Source organism: Oratosquilla oratoria, chromosome 4 (assembly GCF_046742065.1).
Source record: "Oratosquilla oratoria isolate Oo_2021 chromosome 4, ASM4674206v1, whole genome shotgun sequence".
Classification (NCBI taxonomy): domain Eukaryota; kingdom Metazoa; phylum Arthropoda; class Malacostraca; order Stomatopoda; family Squillidae; genus Oratosquilla; species Oratosquilla oratoria.
In genome coordinates this window covers 84,423,015-84,445,354 of record NC_134780.1, presented here as the reverse complement: position 1 = coordinate 84,445,354, position 22,340 = coordinate 84,423,015, and the positions used below count along the sequence as shown (strand labels likewise).

The 22,340-nt window shown below is 39.9% G+C and overlaps 1 protein-coding gene across 3 annotated transcripts in view; it reads left to right on the top strand.

The window, feature by feature from the left end:
- Pi3K68D (phosphatidylinositol-4-phosphate 3-kinase catalytic subunit Pi3K68D) overlaps positions 1 to 22,340 on the top strand; it is a 119,514-nt gene that overhangs the window by 1,209 nt on the left and 95,965 nt on the right. For all 3 annotated transcript variants that reach the window (XM_076184611.1, XM_076184610.1, XM_076184609.1), the window contains exons 2-3: positions 3,202 to 3,418; positions 12,283 to 13,580. In XM_076184611.1, coding sequence (XP_076040726.1) covers positions 3,241 to 3,418; positions 12,283 to 13,580 — 1,476 coding nt within the window. In that variant the 5' untranslated portion in view covers positions 3,202 to 3,240. The remainder of the gene's footprint in view (positions 1 to 3,201; positions 3,419 to 12,282; positions 13,581 to 22,340) is intronic.

Below are 22,340 nucleotides of genomic sequence, written 5' to 3'. Positions count from 1 at the left end.
AGTTTTCTAGCTCATTTTTCTCATTGAAACATGAACAAATTTTTTATTTACTGCTGAATGCAGGCTGCCATGATTTTTTCATGTTTCTATGTACCAATATGTAACTGATGATGTGATTGGTTGAAATTTACTATGATCATAGTAAAATACACTCGCGCAACATTTTTATGAATTAAATTTCCCACGATAGGTAAATTTGGCAGTTTGAATGGCGTGTACATAAAATGAAGCGCTATTGGCGGACATCATAGATGGTGGCGCCTCTGGTGGTGTTTGACCTAGCTAGTGTTAAGGCAGCTTCGATGAATGTTGTAGATCTAGCTCAGAATGTTATTTGCATTTTCTCACTTGTTGCCAGAAACTTTTTATTGCCTTTAGTTCATTGAAGGAAACTAATCATTTTAAGGGCAAGATCAAAATATCTAGGAAAGCTACCATATGATGAAAAGGTAAATTTTTGCAAACATAGACAAAGAATTTGAGAATGAAACATTGTCTTGTAATTTTAGATGTGATTGTACATTATTATAAGGAAGTGCACACCTATGTGATATATCAATACAAGATTAAATATTGATTTGGTAAATTAGAATACATCAATGTAATATATGCTTTTCTTGATAGAAATCAATAACAACAAACCTTCCTAAAAGCAAATACACTACCGAATGGAGTTGTAATGATAGGTTCAAGATGGCATGTTTGTGTCATCTGGCTAGTCCTGTCAGTGTCAGTTTGATGATGGTGATGGCTACCTTTTGCACGCGTAAGTGATATTTCAATATATTGAATATTAATTTTGTAAAAATAAAACGCATCAATTCATGCTTTTCTTGAAGCAATGAAATGCCTCTGCACCACCCAGTCCAATCAGATGCCAAAACATGCCATTGCCATCCCTGACGATCCTGATGACCTCACAGGTATTGGATTACTAAATGCAGGTTAGGTTAGAACAAAACAATTTATCATGCTTTAATTTCTTTGACTTCCATATCTATCAAAATAAAGATGGTGTCTGGTGGCACTTATTGTGGCTGTTGGGTAGTTTACTGCTTTTAGCAATGTTTTGTTATTCATTTTGACAAAAAAATCCATAATACTGTATTAATACATTGATGCATTATAACATACAAAATTAATATTCAATTTTCTATCACTGTATTGTTTCGGTGTACACTTCTTTTAACCACTTCGGTACAATGACATAAGTGGGGTACACAAGGTTGCCGGCATCAGCATCTTGATTATATATATATTTTTTGTAGTACATGAGCTAGCCCCAGATTCTGTTAACTGGTTTGATCACATTTTCTATGTTTATCATTACTCACAGTAAAAGAGTACAAGTAATAAAGTAGTGACTTTATATTTTATAATGTGAGTAATCAAAATTTATGAAAAAGTGATAAAAAATAGATGGACAAAACATCAGCATGAGAACACCTTAGTAAACCCGAGACAGTTTGGATTCAGACAGGGAAGATCATGTGCCACAAATCTGATCTGTTTTTACTCCAGACTATTAGATATAATACAGGAAAGGGACAGATGGGCTGATTGTGCTTTACTAGATGTAAAAAAAAAAATCATAAAGTACATACATACATACATATACCAAGACTTTTTACCCCTTACAAGGGAGGTAGCCAAAAAGGAAAAGGCATAAAATCATTCCCACCCATTCCATCCCTGAATACACTCCACACCTCTCCACCCTCCCTCTTATCTTAGCACCTCCTGGATGACGGGTCATCCCTGCACCTTGTCCACAGGGATCAGTATTGCTCCAGTAATGTTTGCTATTTATGTGAATGGCATGGATGAAAATGTGGAATGTTACATGAGCTTCTTTGCAGATGAAACAAGATTGCTGAGGAAAGTGAATACTGAAATGGATAGTGAATTGCTGTAGAGAGATCTGAATAAGGTTTGGAAATGGAGTCGGAAGTGGGAAGTGGACTTCAACACTTAAGAAATGTACAAATGTAGAATTTGGAAAAAAAAAGCCAGGACAATATAAAATTGGTACAAAGGAAGTAAAGAAAGTGGGATCTGAAAAAGACCTGGGAGCAATCATCACAAATGACATGTCTCCTGATAAACAGATAAACAAAATTGTCAAAGAATCCTACAACTTGCTAAGATCAATAAAAGTGGCTTTTACCTACTTGGACGAAGAAATGGTGAAGAAAATACTAGTAACACTGGAGTATGCTGTGACAGTATGGACACCCAGTACCAAAAAGAATATAAAGAAAATTGAAAGAATCCAAAGAGTAACTATGAAGATGGCCCCAACACTTTCAAAACTGTCATATGAGGAAAGATTGTCAAAACTGGAATTACTGACTCTGGAACAAAGAAGAGAAAGAGGGGACTTGCTAACCATCTGTAGAATCATGAAAGGTGCGAAAGTCCTTGATAGAGAAGCCTTACTAAATTGGGATAAGAGAAATATAAGGAGACATGAAAAGAAACTCAAAAAGGGCAGTTATAGAAAAAAAAATATATATATATATATTTTCTCAGGGATCAGTGATGGGTACCTACTTGTGGTGGTTCTGTAAGATGGACAGTGCAGCTGCCCATTTTCAAAACCTGTCTACCCCCTCACCTTCATCTGTAGTTGCAGTCCTAATGGGCTGACACAACCTCAGAACTGGGTCCAAGATCTCTCTCTGTCAATGTCAAGAGAACTGACAGCCTACAATTGCTCTCGTCCTGCTACTTTCAGCCATTGACATAGAAAGTCCCTCACCAATACAACACATACAGCAGTCTAAAGTTTATTTCCAAAGAGATCTGTGGGAGGGCTTGAGGACTGTTTCCAGTTGCTATGGGTTTACAGTTTCCACTTGGTGAATCATGCGTTCAGGAACACCTAGCATTGAAACAGCACCACTACAGAATCAAACTGCCCCAAATGCAAATAAGGAAACGCAGAGCACCTTATTCTCAAATGGCCCACTCTAACAGTCCAATATTTTTTCCCTGAGTGGCTTATGGGTCTACTCAGTCATCTTAGCCAGTTACTTGGGAAATGTGGGTTTCTTGCAAGGGAGACCTGAGTCAATGGATTGACTGATTGGAACTAGGAGCAACAGTTATTATTATCACTGACTGTCACCATTTTCTAGAATGCTGGTAAGTTTAAAAATCCTTTTTATTTTCCTTGATATATTTTCTTTATTCCAACAGATGTGAGTTTTGTTGGTGAGGAAAGGCTTCCAGATCACTATGGGTGATGAGCCTCCACCTCTCCCGCCAAAGCTGCGGACATTGACAGGAGGGAGGTATTCTGATGCAGATATTGCCAGTGCTCTGAAGGAAGAAAAGGAAGCATATGAAAGAATTCACAGGGAAAAACTTGGTCGATCTCAGTCTCAGAAGATTCACAAGGAAAATGGCATTCAAGGTAAGCCTTGTAGAATTTCTGTTAGAATAATGTACTTGATTTTAGGTTAGTACATTTTATTCCTAATCTTAAATAGTAAATGTGTTTCATAGCTGACAACCAAATCTTTTATCTTTGGTGACAATATAATCCTGAAGAGGTGGATTCATAGAGGTGTTAAAGGAGAGATGAGAAAAGGGAAGGGTAAAAGTTAAAAAGTGGTTAGCATTGATAGGATATCAGTTTTCAGTCTTGAGAGAATTATTTGTTACATCCATCAAGGACTAAAGTTCCAGTATAAACTCATAGACTTATGCAGTCAGTATTTCTTATGGGGCACAGTATTTTAAAAGGTAAAAAACAGCTTAATAAATCCTACATTGTGGCATGTATACTGTAGTCAGTGGTTACAACCATAATTTATCTTTTAGTGTGGTTCATGTATTTACCTAAATGTAGTACAGACGCTCCTTTACTTATGTTCATTCGTTTTACGTTTTTTCCATTTTACGTTTGAACTGACTGTAAAAAAAAATTGAGTGAATTTTTTAGTTTAGCGCACTCTCCGTAGTTCAAACGATACTTACGCATGACGCTGTGTCCATTGTTTACATGGCACAAACGACAGACTGAATGTGCCTTGCCTCCTCCTCTTCCTCCTCCCCCTCCTCCTTCTCCTTCTCCTCAACCATCTCAATTTATGTTGCTTGCATTTAATTTATTTGAAATTGATGTTATTATTTTACAATGTTATGTTTATAATTAATGATTTAGGGGTGTTTAATAAGGTACGGTAATAGAATTTATGGATGTATAGTACAGTAACAACTTACGTTCATTTTCACATTACATTCGGCCGTTCGGAACCTAACTAAAACGTAAGTTGAGGAGCGTCTGTATACTGTGCAGGAAAGGAGCAATGCTTGTTGGGTCCTGTCTCCTATTCTCTAATTTTCTAACCTAACCTAACCTAGACTCAAATTCTGGGTTATTGGCGGCATATTATTGTGAAGTTAAAGTTGCCCAGTAGCATGCAGCTGATACTTTAGGGTCTATATGTCTAACTGTTTCTTAAAACAACTGATAGTTTCAGTGCTCACTACATGGCTACTAAGTCTATTCCATTCGTTGACCACCCTATTAGTAAACCAATTCTTGCCTATTTCCTTCTTAAATCTAAATTTGTTCAGTTTAAATCCATTACTGCGAGTCCTGCCCTGTTGTTTTAATATGATGACCTTGTTTGTATCACCCTTGTTAAAACCTTTGATCCACTTGAACACTCAATTAGATCACCCCACACTCTGCATCTTTCCAGAGAGTGTAAGGTAAGGTGCCTAAGCCTCTCCTTGTAAGGCAAATTTTTGAGTCCATGTATCATTTTGGTCATTCTTCACTGTACTGATTCTAGTGAATTGATTTCCATTCTATAGGACAGAGACCAAAACTGTACCGCACAGTCAAGGATGGGTTTAACTATCGCTAGATAGAGTTTGATAATTACCTCTATGCTTCTATTTGTTACCATCCTAGCAATGAAACCTAATGCTCTGTTAGCTTTATTCCTGGCGCTAATGCACTGTTTCCTGGTTTTAAGGTCCAAACTCACTAGAACTCCCAAGTCTCTCTCGCACTCAGTTTTCTCTAAAAGCGTATTATCTAAGCTGTATTTATTTTCGGGGTTGTGTATCCCCATGTTTAACACTTTACACTTAGAGATATTGAGGGTCATTTGCCATTTCACCGACCATGTGAACAATTTGTTAAGATCATCCTGCAAAATCTCTGCATCATCTCCTGACTTAATTTGGTGTCGTAATTTGGAAGGGTAGTGAGTGGTGGGATGAGGAAGCAAAGAAATGTGTAGAAGAAAAGAATCAGGCATTCATAGATTGGCTGCAAATTAGGATGAGGGAATCGTATGAGAGGTACAAAGTAAAGAGAAAGGAAGCTAAGCATAAGATAAAGGAAGCAAAGAGGAGAACAGATGAGAAATGGGGTAAGAGTATGACAGAAAATTTTGAAAGCAATAAAAAGATATTTTGGAAAGAAATTAAAAAAGAAAAAGGAGGCGAATCAAGTAGAGAGGAAAAGGTAAAAGGTGCAGATGGAGAGATGATAATGGAAGAGAAGGCAGTGAGAGGAAGGTGGGCAGAGTATTTTAGGGAGTTGCTAAATGTAAAGGAGGATAGGGAGGGAAAGGTAGTTGCAGTGGGAAGCGCTAAGAAAATGAGTGTGATGAGTGAGGAGAATGGAGGAGAAGTGGGGGCGGCTGTTAAGATGATGAGAGCGGGTGGGGCGCCTGGTCTGGATGAATGCTATGCAGAGTGTCTGAGGAGGGGGGTGCAGTGGTGGTGGACTGGCTGGTGAGGTTGTTTGGTGTTTGTTTGAGAGAGGGTGGGGTGCCGGAGGACTGGAGGAGTGCCTGTGTGGTTCAGCTTTACAAGGGAAGGGGGGGACAGGTGTGAGTGTGGTGGTTTCAGGGGGATCAGCTTGTTGAGTGTAGTTGGGAGGGTCTTAATTGGGAGGGGGGTGGGGGGAGTGATTGGTGGGGGGCGGTGCAGGTTTGGGACGGGTAGGGGTTGTGTAGATCAGATCTTTGTGGTGGGGCAGATGTGTGAGAGGGCTATAGGAAAGGGTAATGATGTTTTTTGGGCTTTAATGGATCTGGAAAGGGCTTATGGCGTGGTGGATAGGAGGGCGCTGTGGGGGGTGCTGCAGATGTGTGGGATGGGAGGAGGGCTGTTGAGAGCAGTCAAGAGTTTTTGCGAGAGTGGTGGAGCTTGTGTTGGGATTGGGGGTGGAGAGGGTGGATGGTTTGAGGTGGGGGTGGGACTTCGTCGGGGATGTGTTGTGTCGCCCTGGCTGTTCGATCTTTGCATGGATGGGGTGGTGCGAGAGATGAATGCAAGGGTGGTGGGTCGGGGGTTGGAGATGGTTAAGGAGAATGGAGGGGAGTGGGAGGTGAGCCAGTTGTTGTTTGCTGACAACACTGCGCTTGTAGCAGGATCAGAGGAGGGATTGAGGAAGTTAGTGACAGAGTTTGAGAAGGTGTGTGAAAGAGGGAAGCTGAAGATAAATGTGGTTAAAATTAAGGTGATGAGATGTACAAGGGGAGAGAGTGACAGCGGGCTGGAGGTGAGCATTAAGGGTGAAAGACTGGAGGAAGTGGATAGTTTTAGGTATTTGGGTGTGAATGTGGCAGGAAAGGGGGTAGTGGGGGTGGAGGTGGAATGTAGATTGAGAGAAGCGAGTGGATGCCTTGGTGGATTGAAGGGTGTGGTGAGAAATGGACATCTGGGAGTGGATGCTGAGAGGAGGTTGTATGAAGGAGTGATTGTGCCAACAGCATTGTGCGGGGCAGAGGCATGGAGTGTGGGAGAGAGGGGGGAAGGAGTTTGGATGTGTTTGGGATGAAATGTCTGAAAAGTGTGATAGGGGTTACTAGGCTAGATAGAGTGAGAAATGAGGAGGTGAGGAGGATAACAGGAGTGGAGGGGGAACTGGAAGATAGGGTTGATGAAAGGGTATTGGGATGGTTTAGACACATGGAAAGAGTGAGTGAAGAAAGATTAGTAAAAGAAGTATAGAAGGCAGAGGTGGAAGGAGTGAATATGAGGGGTGAGATGGATGGATGGGGTGAAAGGGGCATTACAAAAGAGAGGAATGTCTGTGGAGGAAGGACGGGAGAGGACGGAAGATGGTGGTGAATGGAGAGGGGTTGTGTATAGATGATGCTATGATGCATGAGGGGGAGTGGGTGGGGGGTGGGGAGGTATGTGTGAGAAGAAAATTGATGCAGCCCAAAGGGATTTCTCCCCATCTCCTTTTCTGCATGAGGGGACGGAGAGAGGGGGTTGCCGAATTTATGAAGCGGCCTTGCTGTGGATGTGCTGTGTCTTGCGACACTGCTTCTGACCCAGGGCAGTGGACAGGATGCAGGGATGACCCATCATCCAGGAGGTGCCAAGATAAGAGGGAGGGTGGAGGGGAGTGGAATATATAGGAAATGGAACGGGTGGGAGTGGTTTCTATGCCTTTTTCTTTGTGGCTACCCCCCATGTAGGGGGAAAAAGCCTTTGGTATATGTATGTATGTATGTATTTTAGTGTCATCCACAAACTTACTAACATCACCATTTATCCCATTGTCTAAGTCGTTTATATACATAATGAACAACAAGGGACCCAAAACTGAGCCTTGGGGAATCCCACTAGTAACATTGCCCCACCTGCATTTTACTCCATTTATGGTGACCCATTGTTTTCTGTTACTGATCCAAGCTCTAATCCATTCACACTTTTCCTCCTATGCCATGGGCTTTGATGTTATTTAGTAGTCTCTGGTGGCACCTTGCCGAACGCTTTGTTGTCCCCCCACTCTTAATACTTTCATACCACTCCTCTGAATATACATTTCCTTTTTTGCTGAACCCTTTGGTAGGAGAGAAAGAATACTGCCACCAAATATTCCCACTTGAGTCAGAAAAGGTGATGAAAACAGGTCAGGGATAGGACTAGGCATCCTACTCACTGTAGCCCCAAAGGGGACATTCCTAAAAAAAGCAAAGGCATAAGAAGGTCTGGGAGTTTTCCAACCAGACTCCTAAGGTTTGGGTCTTAATGTGCGTAGATGTGGTACAGATGGGAGTAAAATTGAAAAGATAGGCAGTGTGTTTGTGAGAAGAAAGATGGATGTGTTGGCATTGAATGAAACAAGTTGAAAGGGAGAGGTGAGTTTGAGTTTGGGAGTGTAGTTGGGAGGGTGTCAGGAATGAAGAGAGGACAAGGGAGAGAAGGGGTGGCTATATTAGTAAATGAAGTGATAGGTAAGTGTGTGGTGGAGTGGAAGGTTTCTTCAAGGTTAATGTGGATGAAGGTGAAACTGTTAGGGAGATGTGGGTCTTTGTAAGTGCATATGGACCTGGTAGAGAGTGTAGAGGAAAGGGAGGCTTTTTGGATAGATTTAAATGAGTGCATAGAGTGTTCAGGGAGAAATGTCAATGTGGTATTAGGAGATCTTAGTGCTAGGGTAGGAGACAAACCAATAGATGGAGTGGTTGGAAAGTGTGGAGTGCCAGGAATTTTTTTTAGTGGCAAGTTGATGGTGTACATGTTTCTAGAAAGAGTTAATGATAGCAAACACAGTGTTTAGGAAGAAAGTCAAGCATAAGTACTCATGGGAGAGGGTGGTGGATGGGAGAGTGATAGGGCTTTAATGGACTATATATTGGTACCTAGGAGAAGACTAATAAGAGTTTTGGACATACATGTTCCTAAGGGAGAGAATGGGGGAATATCAGATCATTTTTTGGTGGAAGGTAAGTTGATAATGGAGGATAGATGGAGAAAGAGGAAAAGGACAGAGGTAGGGAGATGCTTAGAGTAAACTGCTTAAATGAGAAAGAAAAGGAGGAGTACAAAAAGCTGAGAAAGGAGTGGGAGGGAGTTAAGGATAGAGTAGAACTAGGGGTGAAGGAGGAATAGGGATGTTTCAAGGAGGGAGTCACAAGGTGATCAGAGATGGTGTGTGGAACAAGGAGGACAGGAGGAAATAGAAGGAAGGGTAGTGAGTGGTGGGATGATGAAGCAAAGTTGTAAAAGAGAAGAAACAAGCATTCACAGATTGATTGCAAAATAGGATGAGAGGTACAAAGAAAAGAGAAGTAAAGCATAAGATAAAGGAGACAAAAAGGAGAGCAGATGTGAAATGGGGTAAGAGTATGATAGAAAATTTTGAAAGTAATAAAAAGATGTTTTGGAAAGAAATTAAGAGAGGAAGAGGAGGCGAATCAAGGAGAGAAGAAAAGGTAAAAGGTGCTGATGGAGAGATGATAATGGAAGAGACAACAGTAAGAGGAAGATGGGCAGAGTATTTTAGGGAGTTGCTAAATGTGAAGGAAGATAGGGAGGAAAGGTAGTTGCAGTGGGAAGCTGTAAGAAAATGCCAATGATGAGTGAGGAAAATGAAAGAGAAATAAGAAAAGATGAAGTAAAAGCAGTTATTAAAATTATGAGACCATGTAAGGCACCTGCATTAGTTGTCAGAACTGCTACATTTGCAACAAAATTGTTAAAAGAAATTATCTGTGGTGAATTTTCTTATGTTAAAACAGTGTCATAAGATGTTACTATTTACAAAGTTTAATAAACATTACTGAAATAATGGCAAACATATATACATACATATACCAATGGCTATTTCCCCCTCATAAGGGAGGTAGTCAAAAAACAAAGGCATAAAATCCACTCCCACCAATTCCATACCCACATATTCCACTCCCATTCACCCCCTTCCTTCCCTCTTATCTTGGCTCCTCCTGGATGATGAGACATCCCTGCATCTTGCCCACTGCCCTGGGTCAGAAGCAGTGTAACAAGACACAGCACATCCACAGCAAGTTTGGTTTGTTTAATCGGCGACCCTCCCTCTCCGTCCTGTAGTGCAGAAAAAGAGAAGACAGAGAGAAATCCCTTTGGGTTGCTTCAAATTATTATTCACACTTCCTCACCCCCCATCCCCCATCCACGCCCATGCATCACAGCATCATCCATTCACAACCTTTCTCCATTCACCCCTATCTTCTGTCTTCTACCTTCATTCCTCTACAGACATTCCCCTCTTTCCCAATACAGTACCCATTTTACCCTATCTATTCATCTCATGCTCACTCCTTCCACTTCTGCCTTCCACACCTCTTTTACTAATCTTTCATCACACATTCTCTACATGTGTCCAAACCATCCCAATACTCATTCATCAATTCTATCTTCCAACTCTATTCCCACTCCCATTCTCCTCCTCACCTCCTCATTTATCACTTTACCCAGCCTAGTAACCCCTGTCATACTTCTCAGGCACCTCATCTCAAACACATTCAAATTCCTCTCTTCCTCTCTTATGTTCCATGTTTCTGCCCCATACAGTGCTGTTGGCACAATCACTCCTTCATACAATCTCCTCTTAGCATCCATTCCCAGATGTCTATTTCTCATTACACTTTTTAATCCCCCAAAACATTTGCTCGCTTCTCTCAATCTACATTGTATCTCCATCTCCACTCTTCCCTTTCCCACCACACTTGCACCCAAGTACCTAAAAATATCCACTTCCTCCAGTCTTTCTCCCTTAATACTCGCTTCCAGTTTGCTGCCACATTCTCCCCCTTGCACATCCCATAATCTTCAACTTCCTTCTTTCGCACACCTTCCCAAACTCTGTCACTAATTTCCTTAATCCCTCCTCTGATCCTGCCACAAGCGCTAGTGTCGTCAGCAAACAACAGCTGGCTTATCTCCCACTTTTCTCCATTTTCTTTAATTATCTCCAATCCCCGACCCACTACTCTTGCATTTGCCTCTTGCACCACCCCATCCATGTATAGATAAAATATTATAAATAATTACTTGAATGGATTCCATATTTAAAAATCTGTTATATCCCAAAAGTCTGCTAAATACTATCAGCTGCACGAAATGCCAACCCTGGTTGGGAGTGAGTCACGTGTAGGATACAATGAACCTAATGTATTCTCCTTGTGACTCATTATGTGAAGCGTTGCTCGTTCAGTGAGTAATTTTTTACCATAGTTTGGGCTCATTATCATTATGCAAGGTGCTTGTTAATCGAGGTTTGACCTATGAAAAAGTATTGGAATGGTTTGACTTATGAAAAAGTATTGGAATGATTGAAGAAAGATTAGTGAAAGAGGTGTGGAAGGCAGAGTTGGAGGGAGTGAACAAAAGGGGGTGACCAAAGATGAGATGGATGGATGGATGGATGGATGGGGGTGAAAAGGGTGTTGAACAAGAGGGGAATGTCTTTTAAGCAAGTAAGGGAGAGGGCTGGAGATAGGGATGAGTGGAGAATGGTTATGTATAGATAATAATTAATTTGATGCAAGGAGGGAAGGGGTAGGGGGTGGGGAGTAGTTATGTATGAATGATAATTTGATGCAGCCCAAAGGGATTTCTACATATTTTCTCTTTTTCTGCATGAGGGGATGGAGAGGGAGGGTTGTCTTTTAAGTGAAGCGGCCCTGCCATGGATGTGCTATGTCTTGCTGAATTGCTTTTGACCCAGGGTAGCGGACAGGATACAAGGATGATCCATCATCCATGAAGTCAACATTTTTATTCCTAATCTTAAACAGTAAATGTATTTCATTGCTGACAACCAACACTTATATATTTGGTGACAATATCATCACCCTATTATATCTTGACAATATCACCCTGAGGAGCTAAGATGAGAGGGAAGATGGGTGGATGGGAGTGAATTTTATATATAGAGACGCTCCTCTACTTACGTTCATTCGTTTTACGTTTTTTCGATTTTACGTTTGAACTGACGGTAAAAAAAATTGGAGTGAATTTTTTAGTTTAGCGCGCTCTCTGTAGTTCAAACGATACTTGCGCATGACGCTGCGTCCATTGTTTACATTGCACAAACGACAAACTGAACATGCCTTGCCTCCTCCTCCCCCTCCTCCTCCACCATCTCAATTTATGTTGCTTGAATTTAATTTATTTGAAATTAATGTTATTATTTTACAATGTTATGTGTATAATTAATTATTTAGGGGTGTTTTATAAGATACAGTAATAGAATTTACGGATGTATAGTACAGTAACAACTTAATGTTCATTTTCAACTTACGTTCGGCCGTTCAGAACGTAACTAAAACGTAAGTTGAGGAGCATCTGTATATATATATGTATATATATATATGTATATATATGTACGTATATACGTATTATATATATATATACATATATATATATATATATATATATATGTATGTATATATGTATGTATATATATTTTGATATGCATTATGTCAGTACTTATATTTTTCTTTTCTTTTCTCTTCCTTTCTTGAGCAGATAGGCCAAGATCTCAAACCCCAACTCCATCAGTCAGACTGGAGGTTAGGTCAAGGCCAAGACCCACACCATCTGACTCTCAGCCACCTATTCCCAAGAGGTCTGGCAAACTTTCTCAGGCTCATGGTGCTGTTCCTAAGGATATGAGTTGTCTTATATCAGATTCCTGGAGTTCAGGAAGATGTGAAGATAGGATTAGCTCAACAAATGATCATATATCAGGTGTAGCAAATGGCAAAGAGGAGCATCAAGCAGAAAATGATCTGATGTCTTTCAATAGTCCAGAAAAGGCAAAAAATGATCTGCTAGAAATGCTACAGTCTCTTAATAAAAGCCGGAGTGCTTTGGTTCCAGTTGTTCCAAGCCAAAGTACTGGTAAAAATGCCATTTCACATACACCTGTGTCTTCAGTATTTGGTCCAGTTAGTATGTGCCCAAGTACTCAGCCTTGTAACATTGCTCTGTCACGGCAGACTAGCCAACCATGGAACCCAGTTGCACAAAATGGAGCACAATATTTTGCAAACAGCTCAAGTAAAAGTTATGGGTTGGTTCAGAAAACTAATGTTGTAGGGAAAGTGACTCAAGCTTCTGTCTTTGTAAGGCAGAGTCAAGATAATACAGTGTCTAGTCCACAGACACCACCAGTTCTCCCTCAGAGGTGTCCAGTACTTGATTTGAAACATTTAAGTACTATTGCCAACCAGCTTAGTATCCCTGGAAGTGCTGTTTCAAGTTCCATAACTAACACCATCTTTACTCCAGCTAAATCATCTATATCTTCTCAAGTATCTTCTATTGACAGTTTATCAGGATTAAGGTCAATAGGTGAGGATTTGATAGATCTTAGAGGTTGGTGTGCAAGTAGTGAAAGTGTTTTAGAAGTATTTGATCCCTTAATATTGAAAGAAAAAGAAGAGAGAAAAAAACAAGGAAATGATGAATCAGTGACTCAAATAGATAACAGTAATCAAGCGGTTTCAGTAAGTGGATCAGTTGAAATAAGTAGTGAAGCAGAAGAGATGCTAAAATTCAAGTCAGTGAAACAGAAGAAAGATGATGAAGTGAGTTACTATGAGCAAGTGGATCCATTTGAGTACATGTATGCTGGGGCAAGCAGCACAAGATCAGATCCTATCCATGATATTTATGATGGTCTGCTAAGTCCAGGGGCAGTTGCTGGGGACACCTTTGATATGCCTCCACCATTGCCACCAAGACCATCGAACAGGGACTCACAGGTTCAGCTGCGCAAGAGTATCAAATCTCCAAAGACCAGTAAAAGACATGGCAGCATGGTGAGTGTTTTTATTTTTTTTTTTGCAGTGTATATGAAATGAGGTTGCATTTATTACCCATTGGGTAACTGATTATTGGCCATTTTGCCGATTGGCTTTTTGACTAATTGATTGGTTTTGATAACTGCCCATTCCTATTTTTTTATTATCATCATTAATAGGCAGGCATGCTGTAGTAAGAAAATCATTGGTGACGAAGCATATACCAATGTATATCAAAATGCCTTTTCCATTCTTATAAGGGAGATGGCTGAGCTTAAATGTATATCCATCTCACACCCATCCCATTCGTTGTCTCTCTCATCTTAGCTCCTTATGAGTGAATTGTCATCCCTGCTCTCCACCACACTGCTCAGGTTAGAGGTAAAACAAGTACATAGCATCTCCACAGCAAGGGCTAACAGCCAGATCGGGTTTACTCCCTCAGCTTCATTTTATGGTGAATCCCCCCCCCCCCACACATCCACTTATGAAATGTACTGAGTAGACGAGAAGAAATTACTTTGGGCTCCTACACCATTTTCTCATCCATTTACAACTACTGTATTCACTCCTATGTTATGCACTCTCTCTTCCTTGATTGACAAACATTCCTCTTGCATCCAATGCCTTGTTCACTACCACTCACTTCTGTTTCCTACACATTTTGCTAGTCTTTCTTCAGTCATTCTTTCCATATTCCCAAATCATTATAGCATTCTTTGGTCAAACCTGTCTGCTGCACTGGGTGATCGAGAAATTCAGAAAACATTGGATTTGATTTGTAAAAATACAGTCAATTAATCTATAGCCCCAGGTCTCACTTGGAGGAAACCCATGTGTCCCAAGACAACTGACAACAGATGCTGGGTTGGTCCATAGGTCACTCAGGGATGAAATATTGTGTTGTTGATTAGGGATTGTTGTTTAGCTAGTGATATAATTTAGGGATGAAATGTATTTAGTGTATTTAGGGATGAAATGGGTGGGAGTGTTTTTATGCCTTTCCCTTTTTGGCTACCTCCCTTGGAAGGGGGAAAAAGCCTTGGTATATGTATGTATGTATGTATGATTAGGGATTGTTAGTGTGGTAGTGTAGGGTGATGAGTTCATTGTCTTCCTTATAGTAGGTGCATCTAGGGCAGTTTGATGCTGTAGCCAGGCTCATTTTGTGTTAGTATTGTCTTAGAGCTGGATGGTGCCAGTATAGTTCTTACTTCTCTTTAGAGAAGTTAAAGTATATGAGAAACAAATTGTTTTTTGGTTTTATTCCAATATAAGTGGACATACCACATGAACGTGTTGTGGTCACACAGTGATTGAACAAGATGGAAACATATGTGTAGTGATACTTGCCTGGGTCCAGGGATCTGTGCCATGTGCAGGGGTGGCAAGGGTCATTGTTGTTGTTGTTCCCTAGACTGTCTGTCCGAGCAGTCCCATCTCCCCAAGGAATGCCACGGCTAAAACGGGGTTTTCCCACAAATCCTTTGTGGAGTGTATGTTGTGTTGTTTGCCTGTGTGATTGTGTATAATGCAGTCTTCCATGATGTGTTGAATAGTATGGGGTGAAGTGTTACATCCTGGGCATTTGCCCACAATGCCGTTATCCAGTCTCCTCTGGTAGCTTAGAAGATGGCAAGGGTTTCTTGTGGCAGTTTGGCCCCCTACTCTCTCCATTCTTGGGTTGGGGTGGCTGTTCCCATGATGTAGATGCCAAGGCAGTAAATCTAGTATGGGAGATGTTGGTTTTTGTGAAAAGGGAGGCTTTTTGGACAGATTTGAGTGAGTGTGTAGAGAATTTTGGGAGGAATCTAAATGTAATGGTGTTGAGGGATCTCAGTGTTAGAGTAGGGGATAAGCCAGTAGATGGCATAGGAGGGAAGTTTGGGTTGCCAGGTACAAAGATTAGTGGAGGGATAATGTTGGAAATATGTTTAAAAAGGGAGTTAATGATAGCTGACACAGTGTTTAAGAAGAACACTAAGGATAGTTATACAAGGGAAAGGGTGGTGGACAGAAGGGTGGTTGATAGAGCATTAATGGACTATGTAGTGGTATCTAAAGGAAGGATAGGAAGAGCTCTGGATGTTCATGTTTTCAGGGGAGAGAGTGGGGGAAATGTCAGATCATGTTTTGGTAGAAGGAAAATTGAAAGTGGAAAAAAAATGGAAGAGGACGAAAAGGGTGGGAGGTAGAGAAATGCCAATAGTTAACAAATTGAATGAGAAAGAAAATGAAAAAGAATACTAGGAGAAGCTGAGAGAGGTATGGGAGGTGGTAAGGGTGAGAGAAGAGGTAGAAGTAGAAGAATGGGTATGCTTTAAGGAAGTGACACAAGTGTTTATAGATGGTATGTGGTACAAAGAGGATGGGAATGAATAGAAGGAAGGGTAGTGAATGGGGTGGATGAAGAAGTCAAGAAGGTAATAAAAGAAAAAATCAAGCATATGCAGATTGGGTGCAAAGGAGGACTAGGGAAGCATGTGAGAAGTACAAAAGAAAAACAAAATGTGAAGTGAAGGAGGCAAAGAGTTGAGCAGATGTAAAATGAAGTAGGGAATATGACAGAAAATGTTGAAAATAAAATGATGTTTTGGAAGGAAGTGGAAAGAGTAAGGGGGTGAAGCAGGTAGAGAGGAAAAGGTAAAAAGTGTAGATGGGCAGAAGTTAATGGAAGAGTAGGTGGTAAGGGGAAGATGGGTAGAGTATTTCTGAGAATAGTTGAATGTGGAAGAGGTTAGGGAGGGCTTGATCATGGGAGTGGGAGGAGACAGGAAAATTACTGTGATGGACGAAAAAAATATAGGGATATAGGTAAAGATGAGGTACAATGAGCATTGAAAATAATGAAAGCTGGTAAAGCACCTGGATTGGATGGGTGTCATGTGGAGTGTATTGCAATGGGAGGAGTGATTATAGTGGATCAACTGATGAGGTTGTTTGATGTGTATTTAAGGGAGTGGAGGGTGCTAGAGGACTAAAGGGGTGCCAGTATAGTTCTGCTTTACAAAAGAAAAGGGGACAAATGTGAATGTAATAGTCTTATAGGGCTTATTTTGTTGAGTGTAGTTGGAAAGGCCTAAGGGATGGTGTTAATTGAGAGGATTAGGGGAGGAGCAGAGTCAGTATTTGGTGAGGAACAGTATGGGCTCAGGGAAGGTAGCTGAAGCATTGATCATATTTTGTGGTAAAGCAGATTTGTGTAAATTTTTGGCAAAAGGTAAAAATATATTTTGTGCCTATATGGATTTGGAGAAGGCTTATGACTGGGTAGACAGGAAACCATTATGGGAGGTATTGCAGATATATGGCATAGGGGGAAAGTTGTGAAAGGCAGTCTAAGACTTTTACGTGGTAGTAGAACTTGTGTTAGGATTAGGAATGGGGAGAGTGAGTGGTTTGAGATGAAGGTGGGCCTGCACTTGGGGTGTGTTATGTTGCCTTGGCTTTTCAGTGTGTACATGGAGGGGGTGGTATAGAAAGTAGATGTAAAGGTCTATTGAAATAAACACCATGTGAGGATGGAGCCTTTATTGGTAGGACGTTTCGCTTGTTATTACAGCTTTTTCAAGTAACAAGTAAAACGTCATACTAATAAAGGCCCTGTCCTCACATGGTGTTTGTTTCGATAGACTTGTCGGCTGCTTCCACTTTCGTACAGATGTAAAGATGATGGATAGAAGATTGGAGATAGAGTATAGGTAAGTTTGCTAATGACACTGCACTTGTGTCTGGGTCAGAAGAAGACCCTTAGGTGGTTGGTGATGGTGTTTGGGAAGGTATGAGATAGGAGGAAATTGAAAGTAAATGTGTGTTACAATAAGTTTGTGAGATTACAAGAGGTAAGGATGGCAGTAAGGTAGAGGTAAGTCTTAGGAGAAAGGATTGAAGAAGTGGATAGTTTTTAGCATTTAGGGTCACTTTAGCAGGGAATAGAGGAGTGGAGGTGGATGTAAGCTGTATGAAGGGATAATTGTTCCTGCAACACTGTATGGGGTAGAGACTGAATTTAATGGAGGCAAAAAGGAGAAATTTAATTAAGACAGAAAGGAGAAATTTAGATATGTTTGAGATAAAGTGTTTGAGAAGTATTGTGGGTGTTACATGGATGGATAGAGTGAGAAGTGAGGTTAAGAGGGGAATGGGAGCTGGCAGATAGAGTAAATGAAAGAATTTTGGGATGGTTTGGGCACATGGAAAGGATGAATGAAGAAAGACGAGCAAAGAATGTAAAAGGCAGAGGTGGATGGAGTGATCCTGAGGGGTAGACCAAGAATGTGATGGATGGGTAGGGTGAAGGAGGCTTTGAGTAAAAGGGGAATGCCTGTTGAGGTGGGAAGGGAGAAGGCAAGTGATAGTTATGAGTGGCGAATGGTTGTGAATGAAAAGTAAGTTGTGCCACAGAGGGATTTATACTCATCTTTTCTATTTTCACCTGAGGGGATAAGGAGGGAGAGTTGCTTTTTAAATGAAGCAGCTGGCCTTTCTATGGATGTGCTGTATCTTTCTGCATTGCTTCTGACCCTTCTGGGCAGTGGGGAGGAGACAGGAATGACCCTTCATCCATAAAGAGCTGAGATAAAAAGGAAGTAGTTGATGGGTGGGGGAAAGGTGCATGCTTTGGCTGGCTACCTATTTTATAAAGGGGAAGAAGCCTATTAGTATATAGATAGGTAAATTTTCATCTCATGATAAATTATTACATTATAGATAATTGGTGGCTGATTAATCAATATTGGCAGACAAGGCAATGCCTCTTAATCAGTAATTAGCTAATTTGCATGTCATTGCATCCCTACTATAGAAAGATATGCATTTTGGAATATGAGTAAGAATGCACCTGTACATGACCAGCCATTTATAAATGCAAAAGTACAGATTAGTTTTTCTTAATGTTGGATAACCCCATAAAACTGCAAGATACAAGTTGAGAGTGTGAAGTGTGCTGGTTGGTCCAGCAGAAAAAAAATCTATTATGAACTGTTCTAGATTTTAATTTAAAGTTCTGTACAGTTGAAAAATTATTTTATGACATTTTCATAATGGAATTTAGATGTCAGTTTTACTTAAACCACACATTATGTTGTATATTTCAATAGAATAGCATGTGTAATATATAATCTGAGTAAATTTAAGGTATCCAGATATTTACAGTATTCATGCAGTACTTGTTCCATTATGTGTATATCTCTGGGGCTTGAGTTGTTGAGGACTTTTATTCTTTTGTGTCTTTGAACCCTAGATATTTAGTAGTAGTATAACAGATGTTACTTTGAATTTTATGTGTATATACCATTGGCCTTCTACCCCTTGTAATTTGTAGAACATTGGGGATGAAGGTTTATCTGCCTCCCCTACCCTACCACAGTGCATGGGGTCAGATCCAGTGTAGCAAAGTACATCTGCACTACAGGACCTGGCAGCTGAAATCTTACCTCCACCACTTCTTGATATAACCAGCCTTTACATCCAGTCATCTATAGATCATTTATGGGAAACATCCCCCTAGGATATGTCATTCATTGTCTCTCAGTGCACTCGTACCTCTTGAACTATCTCCTAGATCTGTTGACATTATACATGCATTCAAAAAAATTGTACCCCATCCATTCATTTCATTACTGGTCTTCCTCTTGTACTGACTTTATACTTTTGTTTTCCATACTTTATTACTATTAGTTATTCCTCGTTTCTTTTTTTCTATGTCCCTAAACCACCTCAACATTGGTCCATCCTAATAAACAGCTTTCTTCTAGCACCTAATCTCTGCTTTACTTCTCCATTTTTAATACATATGATATAAATAAATCCTCACTTAAGGAAAATTACCATTGGACTGGAAAAAGGCAAACATTGTACCAATTTATAAGGGAGGTAATAAAGAAGATCCATCTAACTACAGACTGGTCTCACTAACAAGCACAATAGCAAAAATTTGTGAAAGAGTTGTCAAAAACAGATGGGTTAAATACCTGAAAGAAAAATCTATACTGAACCCAAATTAATTTGGATTCAGACAAGGGAGATCATGTACAACAAATCTGATCTGCTTTTACTCAAGATTAGTAGACATAATACAAGAAAGAGATGGATGGGTGGACTGTGCTTTTCTGGACCTGCAAAAGGCATTCGATAAGGTACCTCATAGGAAACTAATAAATAAGATAGAGTCAAAGGATGGCATCAGAGGAAAATTATTGGAATGGATGAAAGACTTCCTGATTGGGAAGAAAATGAGAGTTGTAGTTAGAGAAAAATTCTCCAACTGGGAAGAAGTAAAAAGCAGTGTCCAGCAAGGATCAGTACCGGTACTGGCCCCGATCATGTTCGCCGTATACATTAATGACATGAATGAAGGCGTGGAGTGCTATATGAATTTTTTTGCAGATGATGCAAAATTACTTAAGAAGGTAAAAATGGAAGAGGACTGCAACTCATTGCAACAAGATCTGGACACGATATGGAATTGGACTCAAAAGTGGGAAGTGAAATTTAATATAAAGAAATGCAGTATAATGGAATTTGGAAAGAGTAAAAACAGAATATCAAAAGATTACAGAATTGGGAAAAAAAAACAAAACAAAACTGAAAAAGATCTTGGAGTGATGATTGGAAAGGACATGAAACCAGATAAGCATATAAAAATATTTGGAGAAACCTACAATTTATTGAGGTCAATCAAAGTGGCATTTACTTATATGGATGAAGAAATTATAAAGAAAATACTAACTACACTAATAAGACCAAAACTTGAGTACGCAGCATCACTATGGACACCCAGTACCAAAAAGAATATTAAGAAACTAGAAAGATTACAAAGAGCGACAACCAAACTAGCACTGACTCGCCAAACTAACATATGAGCAAAGACTATCTAAATTGAACCTACCAACTCTGGAACAAAGAGGAGAGAGGAGATTTGCTGACTATCTACATATTAATGAAAGGAATGGAAGTTTTAGACAGGAACGACCTGTTAGTGTGGGACAGCAGTAAAACGAGAGGACATGGAAAAAAAACTGAAAAAAAGATTGTTATAGAAAAAACTTGAAAAGGAACAGTTTCCCACACAGAGTGATTAATACATGGAACAGATTAGACAACAAAACAGTATGTGCAAACACTATACAAGATTTTAAGATAAAACTTGATGTGGAGAGATACAAAGACGGGTCACCACGAGCATAGCTCCCCTCCCGTACATTACAACTAGGTAAATACACCACTTTTGTGCCTCTGCCATAAACATCTTTTCCCTTCATTTTTCATTGTGTTTTCTTATACTTCCACCATTCACCTCATCCCTCACACCATTTTTGCACACTTCAGAAATTCCTCCTTAAAGTACATGTACCCTTTTTTCTGTCCCCTATTCTATCCTCTTGTTCATTACATTCCACACGTATAGACTTACTTGGTCCATTTATTCTTTCTCATTATCACTTAATTCACTTTTAGCTCCTCTCTGCCTCCCTCCTATTTTTCCTATTTTTCCTTGTTACATCTGCTTACAATTTTTCCACAAGATGATGATCAGACATTTTGCCACTTATTTGTCCTCGGCTAATTCATATCCAGTACTATTCTACACACCCTTTTGGACATCACTATATAATGAAAATGGTTACCCTGAGTTCCACTGACAAGAAATCTGAAGCCCTGCAGCAATGGCTGGCAGTGGTCCTGAGGCCTCCCCATAGCTCTTGTTATATGAGTTCCCAAGGTTCACCTTGTGCAGCATATGATCTAGAGTGCACTGTTGAATGAATTTGATTGAGGAATGATAGTTGAATTAAATTTTGTCTTCCTAATATTTTTTAATTGAAGTTGACTAAGTCCAAATAGGTTATTAATGGGTTTGACTACCACGGTAGGGCTATGGGTGGGGGGGGGCTTAGCCCCCCAAATTTATTTTTATTCAAAAGTATTACATATACACCACACCAGAAAACTTACAAAAAATAAGCTAAGTTTATGATGAATTTGTGATACATGATGTATTTACATTAAATATAGAATTGTAGCTATCATTACAGGCATATCAAATATTATCAATGATTATGATATAGAAGTGTGTGTGGGCACAGTACAGCACAACCCCCCTTAAAGCATGATTACCCCCCCCCCCCAATTTAATTCCTGGCTCTGGTTAGACCTTATTCAATACCATAGTTTTAGATGAGATTGTGCTGTACATCCGATTTATATGTTCCATCATAAGTGTATCATTGCTTTCTTGTATTGTACTCAGTATGTCCTCCCCAAGGGGTGTTAACTATAGAATAATAATTATATGGAGAGGTTATGCAAGAAATGTTGTCAGATAGTGAAAATTGATTACATTCATTGACAAGATAATTGATTAGTTTACATGGGAGTGAATTATGCCAAAGAGATAGTTGATTTGATATTAGTAACAGTTGCTATCAGTCCTTATCTTGTTCACTGAGCAAAAGAGACAATGGAATATTTTTATCCTAAAAGATCATAGTTTAGGGAGGAGCTGTTTGATAAAATCATGAAAACTCTTGACATTGTAGTAGTATGCTGAGATGTGCGTGAAAGGTGTGCTTTTGTGACCTAACTTTTGGCACTTACAGATTAAGCAAAATGGTTGAAAGTGACAGTAAAGGGATTGACAGTAAGCAAGTGAATAAAAATATGCATAAAAGTAAATTCTATTGTAATGAGGAAACAAGTGAGAGTGAAAATACAGATTGTGGAGAGGGGGAGCAAAATGAATCTGCCTCTTCCAGTTATATATGGGACCATTCTGAG